Source organism: Musa acuminata, chromosome BXJ2-10 (assembly GCF_036884655.1).
Source record: "Musa acuminata AAA Group cultivar baxijiao chromosome BXJ2-10, Cavendish_Baxijiao_AAA, whole genome shotgun sequence".
Lineage (NCBI taxonomy): Eukaryota > Viridiplantae > Streptophyta > Magnoliopsida > Zingiberales > Musaceae > Musa > Musa acuminata.
The window spans coordinates 36625583-36648289 of NC_088347.1; the positions used below are offsets into that span (position 1 = coordinate 36625583).

The 22707-nt window shown below is 37.8% G+C and overlaps 4 protein-coding genes across 5 annotated transcripts; 2 read left to right on the top strand and 2 right to left on the bottom strand.

Moving 5' to 3' along the window:
* Positions 1 to 587: 587 nt before the first annotated feature.
* Positions 588 to 4260, bottom strand: LOC135625516 (small ribosomal subunit protein uS3x-like). The gene is made up of 6 exons (XM_065130412.1): positions 4109 to 4260; positions 3854 to 4001; positions 3587 to 3758; positions 1453 to 1507; positions 1249 to 1380; positions 588 to 959 (listed from the first exon to the last, which is right to left on the bottom strand). The coding sequence occupies exons 1-6, from the start codon at positions 4136 to 4138 to the stop codon at positions 795 to 797; spliced, it is 702 nt and encodes a 233-aa protein (XP_064986484.1). The 5' UTR covers positions 4139 to 4260; the 3' UTR covers positions 588 to 794.
* A 5422-nt stretch (positions 4261 to 9682) lies between these two features.
* On the top strand, positions 9683 to 13609 carry LOC135625518 (uncharacterized). The gene is made up of 2 exons (XM_065130414.1): positions 9683 to 9869; positions 12957 to 13609. Exons 1-2 carry the CDS (start codon positions 9794 to 9796, stop codon positions 13532 to 13534), a joined length of 654 nt encoding a protein of 217 aa, XP_064986486.1. The 5' UTR covers positions 9683 to 9793; the 3' UTR covers positions 13535 to 13609.
* A 188-nt stretch (positions 13610 to 13797) lies between these two features.
* On the bottom strand, positions 13798 to 15139 carry LOC135625517 (protein OXIDATIVE STRESS 3 LIKE 1-like). The gene is made up of 2 exons (XM_065130413.1): positions 14853 to 15139; positions 13798 to 14338 (listed from the first exon to the last, which is right to left on the bottom strand). Exons 1-2 carry the CDS (start codon positions 15137 to 15139, stop codon positions 13918 to 13920), a joined length of 708 nt encoding a protein of 235 aa, XP_064986485.1. The 3' UTR covers positions 13798 to 13917.
* A 3448-nt stretch (positions 15140 to 18587) lies between these two features.
* On the top strand, positions 18588 to 21796 carry LOC135625961 (E2F transcription factor-like E2FE). 2 transcript variants are annotated; one of them, XM_065131122.1, is made up of 10 exons: positions 18588 to 18834; positions 18925 to 19045; positions 19174 to 19251; positions 19340 to 19387; positions 19483 to 19606; positions 19700 to 19773; positions 19869 to 19941; positions 20022 to 20083; positions 20181 to 20577; positions 21409 to 21796. In XM_065131122.1, exons 1-10 carry the CDS (start codon positions 18743 to 18745, stop codon positions 21528 to 21530), a joined length of 1191 nt encoding a protein of 396 aa, XP_064987194.1. In that variant the 5' UTR covers positions 18588 to 18742; the 3' UTR covers positions 21531 to 21796. The 2 variants fall into 2 exon arrangements, with proteins under 2 accessions (XP_064987194.1, XP_064987195.1); XM_065131123.1 differs by having other exon boundaries at positions 18664 to 18834; positions 19706 to 19773.
* Positions 21797 to 22707: the final 911 nt, after the last annotated feature.

The window sequence follows — 22707 nt, forward strand, 5'->3', positions numbered from 1 at the left end:
AATACTTCTGATGCAGGTTTGTGCAGAGAATCAGTGCGCCGCCAGCTGCTATGAGAGTGACGGTGTAAGGAGAATCCAGATTCAATCTGACTCGAAGAGTGTCCACACTCACTGTAATTAAAGACGTACTATCCGTTCTAAAAATTTTCAGAGAGCAATAATCGTCTGGCCTTTTTTTTTATTTTTATTTTTTGCTAATCTGCTTCGATATCGACGAAAGCGGTTTTTGCACCCATTTTGGCGAATAAGAAGGATCAACCTTTGTTCTCTTCTCCCCCAATCCATCTTTCCTCTCACTCGCTGATTTATTTTTATCCCTGGCAAAATAATTCCTAGTCCGCATAGGAATCAAAATTCAAACTCTGGGTCGAGCCAACATATTTTAGGTAACACGAGTTGAATCAACATATTATATCTTTACCATTCACATTATTACCTAAAGAAATCCGAAAACCTTTCTGAGGTAACCTATCAGTCCAGTCCCTAATGTTACTTAAAAATCAAAATCGCAGCATCCACGTACTAATTCCTGTCTCAAGTGAACAGCTAAACATGCAACAGCATCAAGATATATAACAAACGTCACAGCTACAAATCAATTTCTTTCCCATTGCAAGTTTTAAAAAAAAAGAACAGAATGCAATTCAACCATCAAACCAACATTGGTTAGGAAGAAAACATAGTAAAACAAGTTTCAGACTGCAAAATAGACCAAAAACGCTAAACTTTTTTGTTTTTGAGAGCAAAAAGAGACCTCTTCCCGGAACCATTATACCCCAGCAAACCAGGGATCATCAGACGATGGCTACCTCTGGAGCCAAAGTTGGTGTTGGCCTGACATATTCATCTTCGTCCTTTGGTGGATGAATGGTGACGAGATCTGGCAGAGGCGTAGTAGGACCTTGCTTTCCCTTTGGATCCCAATCCAACATAATTTTGACCTTGATTCCAAGAACACCCTGTGCAAGACACAACACAGCGTTGCAGGAATACAATATTATATCAGCTATTTGTTAAAACAGACCATAGAACAGAAACTTTGACTCAACAACTAATATTTAGTGTAGTAAAATATTACCATAGTAGATAACATAATAGAATTGACAAAGAAAAAAAAAAAGAGGTAGTATGTCATCTTAAAAACTTCCTACTAGTTTCTTCTGCAAAGGATGGACATTAAGTAGGAAATAGATCGACAGCTTGATCGTGCAAAGTGAAAGATGCAAACATTAAATCTTAGAAGATCACCTGTCTTAGGAGAACATGCCTCACTGCAGAGTCAATATATTCATTGACCGGCTGACCAGAAGAAATCATATACCCATCCTTGAACTTCATGGACTTGGCACGCTGAGCCCTGAGCTTTCCACTTACAATTACCTACAACATATCAAGGAATAAATCTCCAATGTCCATAGGAAACGTCACTGCTGCTTTAGTTCGAAAACATACCTCACACCCCTTTGCACCACTCTCCATGACAAACCTCAGGACACCATAACAGGCCCTAGAACAACAATACATAAAAATATCAGACAACTTTACTCCAAAAGCCTTTTCATAAATTACACACTCCAAGGAGCTGACAATCATAACCTTTGAAGTTCACAATTACAAATGAATATTGCGCATGATTCAAGATCATGACTAAACCATATTACCCGGCACTATAAACACAAAAAATCATGTCACAGATAAGACAGGTCAAAAAGCAGATTAAAAAAATTTACAGCAATTTCATAGGAAAAAAAAGGACAAAATCTCAAGTGATACAGCAACTAATAGTACTAAACAATTAGATTTCTCTTCTTTTTTATCATTGATCATACGTTGAACGACACAAAATGAGATTTGTTCAAACAAAAAAGAAACCACTAAAGCAGAAATGAGACAGAAAAGAAAACCAAAGGCAGTTATCTCCAGATAATACGACCAATCATATTAACCCCAAAAACAAGGATGGCAGATATTGGCAACTAACATCAGCCAGTCTAAATAGATTTTAAAATTTATCAATTAGCCACTTTAATACCAATATAGCAAAGATATGTTGGAGTGTATTCCAAACTCCAAGCATACAAGATACAAGAAGCCTGACAAACTCCATAACTCATTCTATGAGCATCAAGACGAGCCATCAGAGCATACACTGCCCAGCAGCAGAATGAACAATAACAAATGCTCAATTAGTTACAAAACAATAAACAGGATGAAAAAATATTCACAGCAGAAGAAATCAAGAAAACAAACAATAATCACATTCAGAAACATAAAGCAAAATAGTAAGTGTAAAATAAAAAAACAAAGCTATGTAATAACACACACAACCACACACACACAGCATTGGCTCAGCAATAAATTAGCATTGTATCAAACAAACACAGATACAATGCTACTGCTGAAAAATATATGATCGCTTTTTATAGCCATCAAAGTTGAAAGATATTTTATAATGATCCAACTAGCTTTTCTTTTATTTGAGAAAATTAAATTCAAATATCTATACAAAAAATAATATTGAAAGGTTCCAAAATCAAAACCACAAGAGAAAATTTAAAAAAAGGTCCAGAAATTATCAGCACAAATTTCGCCAGGAGCTTATGCCATGAGATCAAAAAATTATCATGAACTTAACTGCATCCATGGCAATCTTGATTTTGTCACCTTCCGACACAAAGTTGGTAATGAGTAACCTATTTGCTTTATAGATGACAATAATAAAAAACACTGAAAACAGACTTGGTGGCAAGGCTCCAGCCAATACCAAGATTGGGGAAGATCGATGTGCACAACCTTACCCCTAGAATTTTTTTTTCCTGAGACTCGAACCCTTGTCACCCATTTAGGAGGAAACATAGTGTCACAGTAAATAACATATTTAAACATTAATTTAGCTTCACATGGACACTTAAAATTTGTAAATAAACAGCTGACAAAACACATAACATAAAAAGATATAGCAACTAAGGGTAGCATATATGAATATATATTCATATCAGCACATGGTAACATCATAATCCCTCAGCATGTTCATGACAGTGCATGGTAAAACTAATTTCCTACAATACTCATTGAACAAGACGAGTACTGAAATATGACAAGCTTAAGAAGTGGCTTCAATGATTGAATAGATACGAAACATGTAGCCAGGAGCTTTCTGCCATGAAACTAAGAAGTGTCATAATCCTAACTGCATCCATGGCAATCTTGTTATTGTCACGTTCCGACACAAAGTTGGTACTGAATGACCTATTTGCTTTATAGATGACACGCGCTTGAAATCCTACATTACCATCTCCTGGCCTAACACCAAATTATACTTTTAAATGCTACTTAACAATTAGACTAAACTCTAGCAACAGGCAGTGACAAGTTGTAAAACAAATCAGTTAACAAAATCATCTAATGGTATATCATATAAAGACATCCTCAATCTTTCGAAAATTTATAACATAATCATCATAACTAATAACGATGATAAAAGACAAATTTGAAGGGATAATGCATGCATAGTATAGAGTTAATATCAAGCCAATAAAGATGGTTATTTCCAACAAACTTAATGAAGGGTGAATGAGATCCCAACCTCCTAACGGCAAGGCCGCCAAGAAGCTTGTAACGAAGCGATTCAGCCTGAGCAATGGCACAGAGCCCCCTGTTGTTCACCTTCTCGGCGTAGAGCTCAACGCCATTCTCGGGAAAGTTGAATCTTTTCTGCACCACCGATGTCAATTCCCTGATCCTTCTTCCCTTCTCACCTAAACCCCAACCAGAAAAGCATCAGACACTAAATAACACCTTTCCAAGCCCAAATAATTGGATAAAAATAAGGAAAAAATAAAGACATAATCACCAAGGACGTTCTGTGTGCGCGTCGCCCGAATAATGATCTCGGTCCGCATGGGCGTAACCCTAACCTCCACACCCGAATAGCCATCCTCCGCCAACTCTCTCGTTAGCACCTCGTTCAACTCCGCGAAGAACACCCCATCCGCCACAAACTGCGAGAAACGGGAAAAAAATCAAAAGGCAAACAAAATAAAATCGCAAGCTCGGGTGAGAAGCCAAATCGTGGGAAGGAAGGCATTTGAATGGGAAGATTCGAGACCTTTCGCTTCTTACTCATCTGGGTTGCCATCTCGGAGGTTATTCGAGGGGGAACGAACTCGCCGCCGCTCTTCGTATGGTGTAGCGGAGTTGGTTCTCTGTGAAACCCTAGAGGAGGCAAATAAGCTCAGCTTGGGGGCCTTAAATAGTGGTTTATTGTAAGGATCGGACGGTTAGAAAAGATTGATGATGAATAGAGGGATAAATGGACGATTGGAGTTGAGACGATCGTAGCCGTAGATATTATGCATAATAAATCACGCTTGATGATTTGGTTCGATTTCGAGGGATTTTTATTTTTTTGGAGAATTTCAGAGCAAATTAATACGACTATTAAGAAGAAAAAAAAAAGGCAATCATAAACGAATTAAGAATAATCGGATGTATCTTTGTTTCTAAAAAAAATTCTTTTCTCGGGAAAGATTTTATGTTTTATCAGCATTTCATTTGAACCAATATTGCATGATTTGTATCAAAATATATTAATCCCATTTAACCTTGTTTTGTTGGTTGCATGCACAAAATAATTGTAAGCCTATACAATGAGTTCAGAAATGAAGACATATTTAGAGAAACTTCTTTACTTGTTTATATAGTATAAATCTTATTATCATGTAATTGGTGAAGATATATTTCCTTTAGGTGTCATGCTTATATAACATATATAATAGGTTATTTGTGTATCTTTGAAAATTAACATGGAACATCTAATAGATACTGATTACACTATAATTTTCAATCCTAATTTATCAAAAATAATGATCAGACCATCTACTATGTACTAATTAACTTGGTATGATTTTATTTTTACCAAAATTTATTTTTTTTCTAACTAAGAAATAAGGCTGAACATATCAAAAAAATTTCCAAATCTAATTTAATTTAATTCTTAATCATTAAAATGTGAAATAATAGTTCATTTCGGAGTGTTATTTTTATTATTTATGGTTCTCCAAATCAGATTAATTTTAGTTCTTGGGCAGGTTGGTGAGGGCACGTATCCCATTCTTAGACCGAAACGGCCGTAAATAGGATCGAACTGCCACATGCTTCCAACGGTACACGCGTAACAGTATAACAGACGCGTTATTCCGTTATTTTCTTTATTAATTCGAGCAAAAAACAAAAGAAAAAAGAGAGAGAACACATACCAGAAACAGAAGCACTTCCATTCCCCGTTCCTCTCTCTCCCCTCCAAATTTATGTGGTTCCACACCTGCCGGAAGGAGGCGGAGCAAGGCCGCCCTCGGTCGGAAACTCTGATCTCCTTCCCCGCTTTCCATGGAGCTGCGATCTCTAACCATGGTCCTGCTCCTCCTCTTCCCGTTCCTCGTCCCCGCCGTTTATCCCTACTCGCACCTCTCTCCCTCGCCGTCGCCATTCCCGTCCCCTCGTCGCACGCTGCCGTCGCCGACGGCTGCTGACCCTCCGCCGCAGCTTCCCGGCAACAATGACGGCCACCGGGAGCACCCGACGCGGGTGGGTGCATCGCGGTCCGGGAACCCCGAGCGGCTCAATCTCGGAGAGAAGGTAGGGTTGGCGTTTCTGGCCGTCGCCGTGGCGCTGCAGGTGGCGCTGGGGGCATTCCTGGTCTTCAAGAAATCGCAGCTGGGGAAGTTGGAGCGACGCGAACGGCGGATGGCGGAGAAGCTTTACTCCGCTGCTTCTTTGTGATGCTTTGAATTGGGAATCGGAGTTCTTACAGTTCCGTGGATTAAAGTCTTCCATCGGGCAATTGGGGGAAATTGGATCATTTAGAATCCAATTCCAATCGCCCGATGCTCGATGATCAAGGTATGTCCTTTTCCTTCTTCGTGCTTTAAAATTGGTGTAAATTCGATGTCTTCTGCTCTGTAATCAGGCAATGATGCCATGTATTCCACTCCCTACCACACTGAGTACAAAATCAAATGGTAGATGCCCTTTTCCGTTGTCTGTTTCAATTTTTCTTGCATGTTGTTTTATTTTTTTTCATCCAGAAATGTAATTAACGCGATATATATATATATATATATATATATGGAATTTTCAGTGTAGTGTGAGTTTAAATATTAATCATGCTTTGCTTCTTTCATATGTGTGATTAGAGTTTTATGTTGTACTTAATTAAAAAATATAGAAGAAAATGTTGCATTTAATCTGCTATAGGACAAGCAATATGTCGGTAAATAATATAAGAAAAAACTCATTCTTTCATATGTGTGATTCCAATTGGAATAGGAGTTGAGATAGGTCAACGATTTTGAATTGATTTGTCCATTCCGTCAAAATTAAGCGAGGTTAATTAGGTATTTAGATGGTGTCCTCATTTACCTGCCTAAGCAAACTCGGAAGTGCGCCAAGCTCTGGCGGAGAGAGACCGGAAGAGCACCAGGCGATGGCGACAAGCGGCGCGGCGAAGAAGTCTAACCTCGTTGATCACCACTCCGTCAAGCATTTCCTCGAAGAATCCGTCACCGGCGTCAAAATCCTTCCCCCTTTTTCTCCGCCTCCCTCGTTTTCTCGATCGCTCGAAATCTCTATCTATAGGGTTTCTTAGATGAAAATGCTTTTCTCGGATTCAGGTCGTCGGAGAACGTCAGAGTGAGCGACGTGAGGGTTGCTGATCGGGTCCATCATCATCGCCATCTCGCTCCTTGCGCAGTTCTTCCCCATGGCATTTCTGACCATACGAGACAGAAATTCCACGGATGATATGAAATGTTACAGGAAAATTACATTGACATTATCTAATTGAATCTCGAAGGCATTAAAGATTCATGTTCCCAAGAAGTTTCAGGTATGCAAATGCTCTATCTTCAAAGCAACTGAGTGATGATCTGATGTCATCAGAGCAGGTTTTTTGAAGGGTTGTTCGATGGTCTAGATGTAAGCAAAGGCATGCATTTTTTTGCTTCCCAAGAAGGAAAAAGCTATATTACTTTACAACTCTTGTACAACCTGTACTGTAGGCATGGCTTAAATCCATACAGTTCATCAACTATTCAGTTGCCAACTACGAAGGTAAGCTGGTAGCTGATGAGGCAACCCCTATGGGAGATCACATACTGATGTATTTATCTCCCATCATACATATCATTTATTATTTTGTTTTAGATAACTAGTTAATATTTTATTTTTTATTATTCTTAGTATAAAATTTATAATCATGTTATCTGTAATATGAAAAAAAATTATGCCATAATATGAAATCAAATAATAATGGATCTAAACAATATTAGGATTCGTACATTTCGTTGTTTTTCAGAAGAATAAATCTTATCTGATCTACAAACGTATTATTATCGAATCTGATATACCAATCTATAAGGAGAACTAGATACGTCTCCTTTCGTTGGACTACTTAGATTGATGAATTAGGTATTATCGGATTTGATATATCAATCTCCAAGAAGAACTAAACACTCCTTTCTTTCGTTGGATCACTTAGATTGATGAATTAGATATTATCGGATTTGATATATTAATTTCCAAAGAGAACCACACACTCCTCCTTTCGTTGGACCACTTAGATTGATGCATTAGGAAGATTGAAATAAAAAAGTTGTGATGCGCATATATAGCTCATCCAGTCTATTTATAGACGAGAGCGTTCCTCCCATTAAAGACATCCCTTAAGGAATTCTACTATAATATGAATTTTTTTTCTATCGTTGAATACCCATAATCAGAATTCAATCATATTTATAGTATATCTTACATAATTAAATAGAATCACATGATCTAACACTTTTGAGTTACCAAGAAGGTAAGATAAGCAGATGTATTTATCTCCGATCATACACATAATTTGTTATTTTATTTTAGATAACTAGTTAATATTTTATTTTTTATTATATAATAATAAATTGATGATGTCTTAAAAAGAATAACGAAAGTCTAAGTGAACCCGAATAGTCAAAATGAAACTTAAGAAGTGACAATTATTTGCAAGTTGAAGATATTATCATGAGTTACATGATAATTTGTTCGATCAACTTAATGTTATAGTTTATCAATCGAAATAATTTAAAAAGATGACGACCATCGATTGCTTCTTCCAGTTGATAGATAGCTGATAGATCTCATAGACAATATATATTTTAATATTTTAATTTGGAGAATATTAATAATATATTTGAGAGTAAGACGAAGGAGATTTTTTCAAAAATGGATAAAGACGCAATGAGAACAATAATGGATAAAGACAAAATGATCATTTCATTTTCAAAAAAAAAAAAACATTGTTTCAAAAAAAAATAAACTCGAAGCATTCTACATAAAATACCAAAGGTAGGCTGAAGAACAACCTTTGCGCTGGCACTGCGTTGGTTGGGACCTGAGAGTCGGTGGAAGGACTGCTTTAGTGCTTCATCGTCACTGAGAGTTGGTTGGGACCTCAAAATCACGCAAGGAGAAGCGTAGCTTTCGAATTACATGGAAATCGTAATGCATGCAATTTGTTTGTGGAAGGAAAGAAAAAGGCAGACTATAACATCCACTAGAAGAGCAACAGGTTGCATGGCATGCAATAAAGAAACATCTTGTTTTGTCACATGTTCTTTGGTCGATTGAACTATGTACGATTAGGTTCTGAAATTTCCAGCCTGCAATTAATTCTTGATGTATATATAAATTCGTCAACAGCACAAGAGCAGACTAATTGTAGTCATTAATCATTCATGTTCTTCTGTCTCTATCTCATTTGGTCTCACTCGAATCTCTTCTAGAATATGTTTTAGGGATCAACACTTTACCAACTATGAATCACTACATTAATAATCTATATGTTCAGATGGGGATGGATGACTTCTACTTTGATTTTTTTTTTTTTTTTTTGCAAAGTCATCGGTGAAATCATCACATTTTTCTTCTGTTAATGTGGGAAAAAAAAAAACAGGTTGTAATTCTATGACAACGTAGTTAGATAACTGTAGCTTTAACTCTAGCACGGTCTCCTAACCATGGCTGTAAAGGAAGGTTTGGAACAGGCAGTGAAGAAAGGAATCCCAACCCATGTTGGGAAATATTTGTAATCTTTATTCGATTCAATAGTTTTTCTCTTCGATAAGAGATCATTTGGTCGATCGATCCTTGGTACAATCAATGGCTCATAGCCTACGTGCATAATTCGAGAGCGAGTTTGCTCGACCGAGGTGCAGGCATCGAACCCTCATTCTAACATCAATTTGATAAGGGATCATTTGATCGATCGATTGGAGCGTATTCGTACGATTTTATCCTTTAAAAACATATGAGATTCAAAAGATGTCTCTAAGGATAAGGGAGACCTGACGAACTTATAAGCAGTTGATTCCCATACTCCTAAATGATCTTGTAAACTAGAAAAAGATAGATAGCAATTGTACATCAAAACTAGGTAATAAAACTCCTTTTTTATAATTATATATTTTTTAATTCTATATTTTCGTAATTATAGAAAATATATATATTTTTTAAAATATAATGATCGAAATATTAAAAATAATAATTAATTAATCTTGGGGAGAATTGAGGGTTGGATAGTAAATTCCAAAGATTTAAAGGATTAATAAGGAAAGCAACCAAGAAAGTTGGTAAGCTGTGGGCTCTCACACGCCGCTGTCCGAAGCTTGGCAGTGTCATCTCCGGAAGCCAGCTGCAATATTATAGCACAAAGACACCCAAATAACAGAGAGGTAGAACAAGCAGCTGCACGGATCAGGCAATGGAGATCTCCGCCTGCTTTCTAGCGGCCTCTCTGCTCCTCCTCTCCTCTTTCTCTTCAGCCACCGACAGCAAAAGTAAGCGCGTCCTCTCTTTTTTAAATGTCGGTGAACGGCTGTTCCTCGATGTGGATCTGCTGCAGAGCTCCGTTTCTGCTGAGATCTGTGGAGCATTGGCTGCATTGGTCGGTTCAGGAGTCTGTCCTCCTCGTATTCGAGTATCTTTCGTCTGATTCGCTCGCATTGATTTAGTGATGGTTGATTCTTATGAAGGAATTTTTTTTTCCCTTTTCCTGTTTAGCCGATGGAAACTGCATTAGTTGTATATCTCACCAATTGATGTGTTTCACTGATATATGGAGGAGCATTTCGAGGAGTAGATTAACTTGGTGAATTTAGATGGTTAGAGGATTTTTATCTTGTGTTCTCTCATGGCATTTCTGTCGAATCAGAGTTGCTTATCTTTTTTGTTTCTACAGTAAATCCATTTATTAGATTCTGTGGGTGATGACATCTTTTTTGCTTCTGTACAACCTGATGTAGGATTTTCTTTTATATTTCTTACCTTACAAGCGATTACTGAACTAGTCGGTCTATTTTATTTATCTTCTGCTGCCTGTCTCCTCCCTTTCTCTCTTGTTCTTCACCAACTAAAACCTAAGATAGTCAGTTGGCATCAAAGATTTAGGAATCTGGTTTGGTTCTTCAATTGGTGCGTCAAAGATGATCGGAAAAGATGACAACCTTAGCTTGTTGTTGAGGATCAAGGATCGTAAATTAAGTACTCACTCAAAGTGTCTTTTGTGGAGCCATAATTACAAGTTTATGACAATGGAAAATGTTTGTAAACTTTAGAAGTATTAGTTCAGAGACAATTAATGGAGTCAATAAGTGAAGCTAATACATCACAGGTAACTTGTTTTGAATATTGTAGCGAAAGATTCTCAATCTTTCGGTTGATCGTCAAACTTAAAAGTCTTATGCAAATATCTTGTTTGACAAGAAAGAGGATCAAATGAGATTGATGGCCATTTGTGATGGTCAAAGGTCTGTAGTTTATTTGCGAGAAAGAGATTGAGACATGTTTGGAATTGTTAAGAAAACAATTTAAAAATTGATAAATTTGGCTACTGAAAACCTATTTACAAATGCATTTAACAACTTTATCACACTGTGGTGGTAAACTGGACAATATGAGAAGAATCTGTGAGTAGAAAGACTTAAATGAACAGAGGATCATGGCGAATGGGATTGCAAACATGTCTTGCAGATGTTTTGGGTTGAATTCCTACTGATACCGGATATGATGATCTCTTTGCACACGCATTCACCTTTAAGAATGTTAGCTACGAGAATGATGCTGATCGATTGTGAGTGATTATGTCACATGGTAGATGAAATATATTTAGACCTTAGAGATTGTAGATCGAGCTAAATTGTTTGGTTAAAATATTTGGAACCAAAAACAGGGACAGCTGCCATCAGCTTGCAATTTGTTGAAAGTTGACTAACATTGACTATGATTTGGTAGAATTTGGTTAGAGTCGCAATGGTTAGTCATAATTTGCCTGAAACTACTCTCATTGGCTGAAACAGGGTTTGAAATGGTTGGATACAATTGAAAATCAATCAAAATAATATTTGGGGTTTTGGTATCAATTTGAGATGATACTATGCAATTGGAATTATGACGAGAAGCAATTTTCATAATATAAACTCTATCTATGTTGCTTAATATGTTGGTAGCTCTAAGATTGCTGTAAGATCTGACCTGAAAGAGAGCATACTGGAAGAATTCTGTCACGAATCGAGGTTTAGCCAAAAGGAGAATTGTATCATATTTTTAGCGTGCTGATTGTGTTGTGCCATAGATCACAGATAGATTACTTTGGACCATTAAAGCTAGAGATATTGAGACTTTAGGTGACTGAATCATCCATTGCATATTGTAGAAGGTATCTTTAGACCAGTAAAACTTCATAGTGCCTGTCATGTTTGTCTGTTGGGAGATATTGTTTGGGGAGGGGGAGGACATCAAATAGTCCAATTTATATAATTCTATCACAATGGTCGAAGAGCTTAAGCTGTTAGGTATATACTAATCGTATAGATTTTGTTCTCATTTTATTATTTTCTTGCGATATAGGTCTAACTATCCTCACATGTCTCCTCTCCGGCAATCTTACCCTCATGTGAGAGTCCCCATTGATTGTTAACATCCCTCGTATCAAATTAAATTTGCCATCTGTAGTTGTATCACATACCAATCAAGCAATCTCAGAATTAAAGCACTTACGTACTGACTTAACTACTTACCTTTCTCTTGTATAGTCATAGTCATGCAGAAGGTTACTCTGACTGGTCCATTACTCCTCATTGCTCAAGCTACACCATTGGCTATGAGGCTATCAACTGGGGAGATATTAGTCCAGGCCAACACATTGATATGGCAATTGGATGTTGCTTCCTACGATGAAAAACTTAAGCTATTAGATTACGTGCTAATACCATGTCTTAATTCTTCATTATTTTCTTTGAAATATGAGACCAACAAATGTTTGTTGGTCAACATGACGATTCAAGTGAAAGGATGCAGCTGGCCCCGTCCCTGTCCTTCCAAATGGATGGCCAAAATTTGACCTAATCACTATCCATGTAGAAATACAAGGCTTTAGACCAGCTCAAAATTTTTTATCTGGGAAATATGCGTCTTTATGTAAAGTATATGCTTCATTTTTTTCCCCTTTTTATACCGGGATGTATATTCTATGATGGCCAAATACTAAAATAACTACTTGGGTGAGGAACAACTGCAGAAAATGGTGTAAGTTAAGGCGAGAATTTTGTTTACTGTTATATGAAAGAGCAACATCTGCAGAGTTAGACTAGATTACATATGATATAATTGCAGGAAGCAATATTTTTATGAATGAAAAGTTTCTCTTATTTCAAGACTATGTATCTCTCTCTCTCTCTCTCTCTCTCTCTCTCTCTCTCTCTCTCTCTCTCTCCTTGATTCTATCTTGTAAGCTACTTTATCTCTGGAGTAATATAATGTCCAATAACAGGCAACCCATCCCATTAGATCACTAATCTTTTAATATTATTAACATCTGGTTTCTCTTATTGTCTTTCCTGCCTTCTCTCAATTTGCTTTCTTTACAGACAATCCTGCAGATGAGCTTGTGTCAGTGATCAACAGCAACAGAACATCCCACAAATCCCCCGCTCTCTTTGACAATGCAGGCCTCGGCTGCATTGCCCTGCAATACATCAAAGCCTACGAGGGTCAGTGTGGTGAGGTTGGGGACAGCAAGAAGCCACCTGACAGTAGTTTTATCGATACATTCGCTCCCAATTGTGGTGTTGAAGCTCCAACACTTGCTCCCATCACCGGCCGGCTACTTGCCTGCCAGAGCACCTACGTCTCCCCTGAAGCGGCCTTCGATATCTTGATTGAAAATGCTCGGAGCCTGCAGATTCTGCATGACAAGAACCACACGGAGGTAGGAGTTGCTGTTAGTGGCACCGATGGTGGAGCTCCCTACTTCTGGTGTGTTCTGTTTAGCAATGGGACAAGGAACAGCAGCTTCGTGCTTCAGGGAGGAGTGGCGAAGACAGTCCGGCCTGGATGTTTCAGCGGCAACAACGACGACTGCAGCGGCGCCAGCAGCCTCAGCAGTGCTTTATGGACTATGGTGGCTGCAGCTTGGATTGCTGTTGCTTATGGTTTTGGCTTGTAAGTGATCCATCAAGGAGGAGGAACACACCATTTGTTTCTTGTTCCATTTGCTTAATGGTCGATCATTACCTTATAAGTGTGTTCTTCACTGGTTCTTTACATGGTTGCACCTCCTTTTCAGGTGCAGACTACAGTGCATTCCTTTTAAGTTTAATTACCGTGTAAGCATAAAAATTATAATTATAAGAAAAGTTTTAATATCAAAAATTAAAATCTTATTCATAATTTACTTTCAAATACTTATTTATAGATATTTTTACAATCTTTGAAAAATAACTATTTTGAAAAGAATTTTTTTTAATTTGAACAATTTATAACAGAAGCTGGATCTCCTTCTTCATCGGTGGCGGCAGCAGCAGTGGCGCTTGTGGTGCCAGATTCTTCCTATGGTCGACCGGGAGGGGGAAACTGAGCTGGATCTTGCTCTTCTTCGGTGGTAGCGGCGGCGCTTGTGTTACCAACTTCCTCCCGCAGTAGACCGGGCGGGGAAGACTGAGTTGGATCTGGCGCTTCTTCGATGGCAGTAGCATCGTAGCCGGCAGAGCCATCGCTGGTGATGGTGCACGTCGTCACCGTGCTCCCGCCGGCAGCAGCATGCCTCTTTGGGCTGCGGTCTTCGTTGCTTCCCCCCGTCTCATCATTATGTGACTTCTCCTGCACGATACTGGAGGCAAGTTGATTCCTGCGCTTGCGAGTGTAGGCGTTTTCCGGCTTGCCAATCTCCCCAGCGGAAGAACAAGCCTCAGCGTCGGTAAGGTTCTGGAAAGATCTGGATCTCCCGGCGTAGAATCCTGAGAGACCACGCCTACGACCAAATGAATAATTATAACATACGTTAAGAATAAAATAATATAACAACAATATAGAAATAAAAATATCAAAAATTAAATAATATAAAGTACAAGAAGCATATTTGATATAATAATAAATAGTAAATCAAAAAATATTATCAACATAAACATGCAAATGCCTCACATAAATGTCAGATAGTTTTTAAAAAATAGCTTAAAATAAAAAAAAAATGCACAAATTATGTAAATAACATAATTTATAAATTTGTGGTTTTTTTACTATTATTTCTATTTTATTGTTTATTTTGCATTATTTTATGGCATGTGATATTGTACTCTTTTATTTTTATTTATTATCTGTATGATATATAAAATCAAATTACTCCAATGTTTATAATGAGTAAAATCATTTTCTTATATAACTAAAAGAAAGAGGAACGGTTTCCAGCGCAGGCTCGATTCGAGAACTCAGACAAAAGGAAAAGAAAGAAGAAGGACGCGGAATCCATGGAGATCAAGAGCGAATACCTCATCGGCAGCGACTCCTCGAGCACTTGCAATGTATCCAGCGGCCCCTTCGACCCGCTCTCCATCTCCGTCTCCCTCGATTCCTCGCCCTCCGACGCAGATCCGCCGGCCACATTGTCGCTGTCCTGCCCGATAGATGACGAGCTACAAGAATCCCCGTCGCCGGCCTTCGCCTTCCCGCACATCCCCCGCCGGGGCGCCGCCCCGGAGGTCGAGCGGCGGGCGGCCGTCCAGTGGACGAGCCCGGGCCGTCCGATCCCGCCCCTCCTCCCCGTAGCTATAGGCATCAAGTTGCCGCGTCCACCGGGTACCGACGGCTGGGATTTCTCCGGCACACGAGATCCTCCGTTCAACCGACTCCAGCACAAGAGGGAGGGCAGCGTTTAAAACGTGGAGACCGCCGCTGCGCCTAATATATAGTTTCCATTAGCAGTCTAATTTATATGCCGACGTACAGTGAGCCGATTAATTTATGGTTAATTTCCTCAGTAATCTGATCCCCGATGGGATTAGGATTTGAATGGGCCATTAAATAAATAATAGTTTTGGTAACAATTACCTATTCATATTGCTTTAACATAGGCATTTCTTTTTCTTATTTTTGTTCTTCCACTTCTATGATTTATTTATTTTTAATTAATTGTTTTTAATTATAATTAATATATTAAATTATATTAATATGATATAATTTAATATTATTATAACTAATAAAGATCAGATGTATACTAATCAGACTTGAAATTAGATAGATAGACTTTGAAAATAGTTTATTTTGGAAAGATGTCCTCCGTTTTATATATATATATATATATGTTCATGCATGTTGATTGTATCTAATTGGTCGATGTCCTTCATGTGTGTTTCTATTATTAAGATCGGATAAACGATAAAAGAGAATCCTATCCAAAAATGATATGGACAATAGAACTCGGAACAACTAAGCCATGGTTGTCTCCATATCAACTACAATGTGTGGCTTCTAAATTAATATTTATTTGTGATATTATTTTTGATAACATCTAATGAATTGGGAAGGAGGGTGTAATCGGCACGATAAGGTTGTTGTCCGAAATATTATCTAGTCATTTTGATAAGGTGCTTGTCCTCAATTAACTATTATCTTATTTTATTTTTGATAAAGTAAAATAAAATTATTTATTTTACTTTTAAAACTATAAATTTTTAATTTAAATATAATCGATAATACACCACTTTTACCCCTCTCTCTCTCTCTCTCTCTCTCGTTGAGTCACTGTTTGTGGCTTCTAAATTTAAATATAATCGATAATAGTTAAAAGTTAAATACAATGTGTGGCTTCTAATTTTAAATATAATCGATAATAGTTAAAAGTTACTAAATGGTGAGAAAAGGAGAACATTAGAACAAGCTCAAATGGAGCAAAAGAACAAGTAACCGAGTATATATATATATATATATATATATGTGGATATTGAAATGAGAAATAAAAGATGATATAGAGCGAAAAGCTACCTTTAGGTGTTGGCTGATAGCCCATGATTCAGCTTATAGTAGGCTTTAATAGCTCACAGGTTATTTCCCTTTTGATTAAATCCTAGATCTAATTAGATCAGATCTATAGTAAATTCTTGCTGTGATTACTTAAAGAGAATTTAGATATTGTGTACAGTGATATGATCCTTATATCATAGTTATTCTTTTGTGATTGTTATTAAGGTTTAGGGTAAGAGATTGAGATTTGTATATTCATTATTCTAATAGTGGATTATATCTAGTTTGCCCTGTGGTTTTTACCCTTCACTTTGGAGGGGTTTTCCACGTAAATTTTGGTGTCATATTTGATTGTGATTTTCATTTAATTCTGCTGCGTGTTATGGCCTGCTAGTATTTATTCATATACAAAAGTTTATTTCTCTTTATATCCCATCATCTAGTAGATTCTTGAAAACTCATAACCATTTATGTTGTGTTGTTGGCTATTGGAAAATCTAATGGCTTATCACCGAGAACTTGCTCTGTCGTTCTACTCAATTGATGCCCGACCATGTCTGCGTCTGGAAACTCTTCATCGGCTGACGGACAACAATGGATGGGCATGAATGCCAGCAACTGGAATTAACAAAGAATCAGAGACCTAAACGAAGATAAAAAAAAAAAATATCACTTACAAAGGATGTCGAGGGTAGAAGACGATGATGAAACAAATCTTACTCATGTGGTGAGTAGAAATACTCTTGATGCGGTGTTTTTTCCCATCCCACAACAAGAATGAAAGTTGTTTGCTCAGGAGAAGAGGAGCATCAATTGCCATCTTCCATTGCTTTTTACTTCAAACCTGATTTAACCTAGTTTAACCCGATCTACTGTGTAGAATCCAACCCAAATGGATTAGATTAGACCAAATCAACCATTAGATCGATTAGGTTTGGCTCAGGTAGTTAGATTCAATAAAATAAATCGACCCAAGATCAAGTGTATTTTTGATTTTTTTAAAAAAAATATCTTTTAGTAAACATCAAATATGAGGGTGTCCTATGATAAATTTTTTTTTGAAGACTTTTTGTTGGATAAATTAATCATTAAAGTTTGATAATATTGGTGGTGACGAAAAGATCGATAATAATTATTATAGATACATTATAGGCATTGACAATAATAATACCATATATATGAGATATCTTGATAACCAAATAAATGAAGAATCCAACATAAATTTATTTTTAAGCGATAAAGATTGTCATTTGTTATTTGAACAAGGCTTAGGATTTTGATTTTTTTTAATGGTAGAGAAAGTTTTTATTCAATTAAATTTATCAATACTAATTTTATTTTGAAATATCAATACTAATTATCCATGAGATATTGGTAGTGAAAAAACCCATCTAGATATATTTTCTTTTTAGGATACAAACTAATTCTATGATCTTCTAGGAAACAACTGATTGTAGTATTATCAACAATAAAAATAGAATACATTGCAGTTGTAGCTCTAGTTCAAAAATTAACTAAATGAATTGATGTTTAATTTAGATGTATCAACCAAAATATTTTGTGATAACTCTTCAAGTCTAAAAATATCTAAGAACTAAACCAATCATGATAAAAGATAAATATATTTTTGTCAAATATTACTTTGTAAGATAATAAAATCATCAAGATGAAATACTACAAAAGTGAATTGGAGATTAAAATGACACGTATATCCACGTGGCCTTTGTAAAAAGATTTGGTTAAAAAGTCTCAAACAAAATTTAAATCGAATTGACTTAATCATTTAATTGTCAACCTAAATCGATAGCCAGAAAACTTAAGAGAGTTGACTTTTGCCTCCACTTCCCTCATCTGCCCTTCTTTGGCTCCGTTAAGGTGGGATACGGCCGTCAACAAACGGCCGCATCCCCAAATTCTGGTAAAGTGGTTCGGACCCACGCTCGGACGAGTAGATGTAGATTTGACGGTGAACGGACGGCTAGGAGGCAATCACGGGCCATCCCAAGCTCTGGCCACGGGGGAAACAAACCACGTGCCGCCGCCCCCGGATTCTCTCGTAAGTCGTAACACACACCATGCCCAAGTATATTGACCAAAACACCCCGCCGATTGCCACTTCGTCGGAGGACATTATCGTCACTACGGACTCGATCCCATCAGGGCGCGCCGCGCGGCAATATCTTTTTGAATTCCTCGCCCCCGCGCCGCGGGCGCAGCAACGAGCGACGAGCCAATCCCACGGAGCGGACTCGGATACCCGATCTGTTTTCGAAAAAATTCCAATTCGCCCCCTCCGCGCCAAACACAACTCCCTCGACCTTTTAACAATCGCCATTCCGCCCCCCCCCCCCCCCCCCAACCCTTCCTCGCCTGATCTCGATTCGGAGCCTCCGCTCTTTGCTGTCGACTCCGAGGAAGGATGTCCTCCTCTTCTTCGCACCCGCTGGACGCTGGAATGAGGCACCACGCCTACAGCAGGAAGCAGAAATCGCTCGGCCTCTTGTGCGCCAAGTAAACCTCGCTTCCCCTTGTTCTGTCCTTTTGATGATGCCATCCTCGGGCTTGTTGTTTGACGTGCCGTGATCTGCTGGTTTCGAAAAGTTTTGTGAGCTTGTATGATCGCGACGGCGTTGACTCGATCGGCCTGGATGACGCGGCTCGGCGGCTCGGCGTCGAGAGGCGGCGGATCTATGATATCGTAAACATCATGGAGAGCGTCGGGGTGAGAGCTGGACTGGTTCCGATGATCGTTTCATTTGAAAAAGTGAAAGAAAGATGCATCTTTTTAATCTCCCTCTGGAGTTTTGTTTAGTGAACAGAGGATGGTTTTATTTTTTGGGGATCTGGCAGGTTCTTGCGAGGAAGGCCAAAAATGCGTACTCCTGGATCGGGTTTTCGGGGATCCCAAAGGCATTGGATAGATTGGAGGTCTGAGCTCGTCAGATCTATCTTTCCCACTTTTGATTTTGTTTGTAGCACAAAACATTTGACGATCTAGCATCTTGATCTGGATTAGGATGAGGCACGAAGCGGAATTACTCGCAGTGAAGGATCTGGTTTCAAGGTATGGTTTGAGCTCTCCTTCCAGTTCCAATTACTCGTATCTGCAGCGCGTAAACAATGTTCATGTTAGTGATCAAGTTCTTTTTGTTGTAATAGGAGGATTTGGAGGACGAACTAGACGAAAGTCCAGATCTGTATGCAGACGAAGGAGATGAGAAACCAAGTCAAATAATTAATTCTTCTTCTTTATCGAGTGGTGCTTGCTGCAAAGCCAGATCTGGTGTGTATATTACACTTTTAGCTTTTTTTGTTAGGATAAAAAATAATACTTTTGAATTCAACGTATTTATGCCCTTATTTGTTTTAATTGTAGCGACAGCCAACAGAAGGGAGAAATCCTTAGGCACGCTCACCGAGAATTTTATCAAGCTGTTTCTAACCACAGATGTATGCCCATCGATCCCTTTGTCCCAATGAAATTTCATTGATCCTTTCCCTTTGTTTTCTTACCATTTTAGCTAATTTAACTAGTTTTCAATCAGCGGGACACAATTTCGCTTGATGACGCTGCGAGGCTGCTGCTTGGTGCCATCCATGACGCATCTTATATGAGAAGTACTCAAAATCTTTCCTCAAATCTCATGTTCTTCATTAGCAATGTTGGTTCTTTTTCATTCTTTAAGATAATAATGCAGCCAAGATCCGGCGTCTCTACGACATAGCGAATGTCCTGTCATCTATAAATCTCATTGAGAAGGTAAACTTCTATGAGTTACTATGAGTTCAACATTGAAAACGAGAAAGACGAGAATGCATTATGTTTCTTATCTTTCGTTGTGATCTGGGTGTTGCAGACGCAAGTTGAAGCACGGAAGCCAGCCTTTCGCTGGTTGGGATTGAAGGAGGGTAAGATGAAGGCAGATAATAATGTTACAGTTGTTGCACCAGGTCCAAAGAAGCCGACGAAGAGAGCATTTGGAACTGAGATCACCAACGTGGACTCGAAGAAGAGCAGGCCAAATTTAACAGCGGATAAGAAACCGACCAAAGTTCAGACGAAAGGTGAGGATCTGAACGAGTGTAATCGCGAGGCCCTGAAGCACTTGGGATCCAAGAGTGGGTACGCTTTCGGTCCTTTCCATCCGAATGGAGTAATGAAACGGGGAGCTGATGTTGAGGTGAAGTGCGGGAAAGGAGTTCAAGACTGGGAGAGCTTGGCTGCTTCCTTCCGCCCCCAGTATCACAACCAAGGTCCGATCAATATCTTTATATATTTCATCCGCCAAATTTCTTCTATTTGCACCGAAGGATAGTTAACTTGTTACAGCTATTTAGTTGCAATTTGATGGCTTTATATCCTTATGATCTATGTTCTTGAAGAAATGTCAGCACTTGATTGAATATAAATATGTGCATGTTCCCTGTTAAAGTTTATATTGAGTTATTTTTAGTAGTTTAAGTTTTTGGGTCTCATTACAATAACTTGCTCTTAGAGGATGATAAGGTATACATTTGAACCCTTTTCGAATGACTTGAATTTCTGAAATTTGTATTCATCAAATCAAACTAAAATCTTTAAGATTCCCTTTGCAGAAAATCTATAAAGGAGGACAGATTTTGTTTCTTATGCATTTATTGTTTAAATTCATTTAGTAAGTTGGGATGAATCTTTAATTTGAAAAGCTTCAATTATTCTTAATCCAAGCTCATGCCACATGAAGACAGTCCTTTATTGAGATTACACAATCAACAAAGTTCTTTGTTTTGCTGTATTTATCCTCTCAATGTTTGATCCACAGAGTTTATCTATCTACTAGCTTTTAAGATGCAAATCAATTGGTCACAGTTTTATTTCCTAAAAATTTTGAGTATTGCAAATGGAAATTTTTTCTGTGGAGATAACAACCAACATGAAGCTTAATTGTTTGTTTATAACTTCTGAAATTTGGAAAGGAGGAATAATTACATACTAATAATGTTTCAGAACCTAATGGTCATAGATCTAAATTTTTATTTCATCTAATTATCACATTCCTTGCATCTTGGCATGACATTAGCCTAACAATTAATCTTCTCCTGTAGCTTTGAGTGAACTGTTTGCACATTACGTGGAGGCATGGAAAACATGGTACGTGGAGGCCACTAAAGGAAGCAGGAACCTGCAACAGCCTTTCAGTAAGCTCGTCACGAGTGATCTATTGTAGCAAAATTGATATGATCCTCCACTTCATCTATCTGCTTACTTTCACCAGTTAACCTGCGCAACAATTTCTTCATCGTATATGAATTGGCCTGAGACTGCTTTGGGTTCTATGTATTTTCTTCGTACAAGAACCCACAAAGGCTATAGATGAAAGAAAAAGACAGTTCTTGGGTTGATTCTTGTCAACCAGCGCATGTACTCATCTCCGGTCCTTTTTAATGTTACATTTCAAAAAGATTCTATTTGTCTTAAAAGGTTAGCTTTCCACATTGCTGGTTTCCGGAACATATGTTACTTAATTGTGGAAATGTGTGCAATGGTGAATATGATCCAATGTGAAATCTTAGGGTTCTAATTTCACATATTTCGGATCACCAAACTTGTGTGTTTGTGTGGCAGATATATCATGACCAGCTTCTAATCAGAATGACATCAAGTTAACTTATTGATGCTCATACTTCAGTTCAATCTAATGATGGATCTCAGAAGTCTTAGATCACTCTTTTAAGTGTAAGAATGATTGTTTCATTAATGGATGATAATAAAATTTGACCTGCATGTTTTTGATGTTGGCTCTTTGTTCATGATTAAAGTCTTATAAGAGAAATAGATCTTTTGTGCTATCTTTTTGGCAACACTCGTTTGGCATGGTGATGATGTATCAAATTCATTTTTAATAAATATTAAGATTTAAATATTTATTATTAATTTTCTTACATTTAAAATATTAATATAATAATGATGTATGTTTTTCATTCATATATCAAATATTCAAAGTTTAAATATTAATTTAATGATGAGAGGACACTGAATCCAAATGTTTCCTTGACATGAGAAGAGAAACAAAGCGAAAATATGAACATATGATTGATTGAATACAGTGGCTGCCATGGTGACTTAAAAGACATGCCATGCTTCTTGGTGTCCAAGGCTTCCTCCATGAAATCTTCGGAAGCAGATTCGCGTTCACTGGATCCAGGAATGGGTGGGTTTGATGAGCGACCAAGAAGAGACGCTTGAGGTCATCGACTCATAGAGCCGTTTCATAACGACACCTGCCTCTTATGATACGTGCCTAACTGATGTACGTATGTATATCTATTCTTTCGCAAGTTTCTAAGTAACTTCTCCAGACGACAACAGATGTAATTATAGTTTGAATATAAAAAAAAAATACT

Coding starts and splice junctions, on each gene's coding strand:
- LOC135625516 (XM_065130412.1), bottom strand. CDS start 4,138: ATGGCAACCCAGATGAGTAAGAAGCGAAAG. Junction 1,381..1,452: donor GTGGTGCAAAGGGGTGTGAG/GTATGTTTTCGA, acceptor GATATGTTGTAG/GTAATTGTAAGTGGAAAGCT. Junction 960..1,248: donor GGCATGTTCTCCTAAGACAG/GTGATCTTCTAA, acceptor TGTCTTGCACAG/GGTGTTCTTGGAATCAAGGT.
- LOC135625518 (XM_065130414.1), top strand. CDS start 9,794: ATGGAGATCTCCGCCTGCTTTCTAGCGGCCTCTCTGCTCCTCCTCTCC. Junction 9,870..12,956: donor TTCAGCCACCGACAGCAAAA/GTAAGCGCGTCC, acceptor CTTTCTTTACAG/ACAATCCTGCAGATGAGCTT.
- LOC135625517 (XM_065130413.1), bottom strand. CDS start 15,139: ATGCCTATAGCTACGGGGAGGAGGGGCGGGATCGGACGGCCCGGGCTC. Junction 14,339..14,852: donor GAGGAGTCGCTGCCGATGAG/GTATTCGCTCTT, acceptor ATTTGGTCGTAG/GCGTGGTCTCTCAGGATTCT.
- LOC135625961 (XM_065131122.1), top strand. CDS start 18,743: ATGTCCTCCTCTTCTTCGCACCCGCTGGACGCTGGAATGAGGCACCAC. Junction 20,084..20,180: donor CTATAAATCTCATTGAGAAG/GTAAACTTCTAT, acceptor TGGGTGTTGCAG/ACGCAAGTTGAAGCACGGAA. Junction 20,578..21,408: donor CCCCCAGTATCACAACCAAG/GTCCGATCAATA, acceptor CTTCTCCTGTAG/CTTTGAGTGAACTGTTTGCA.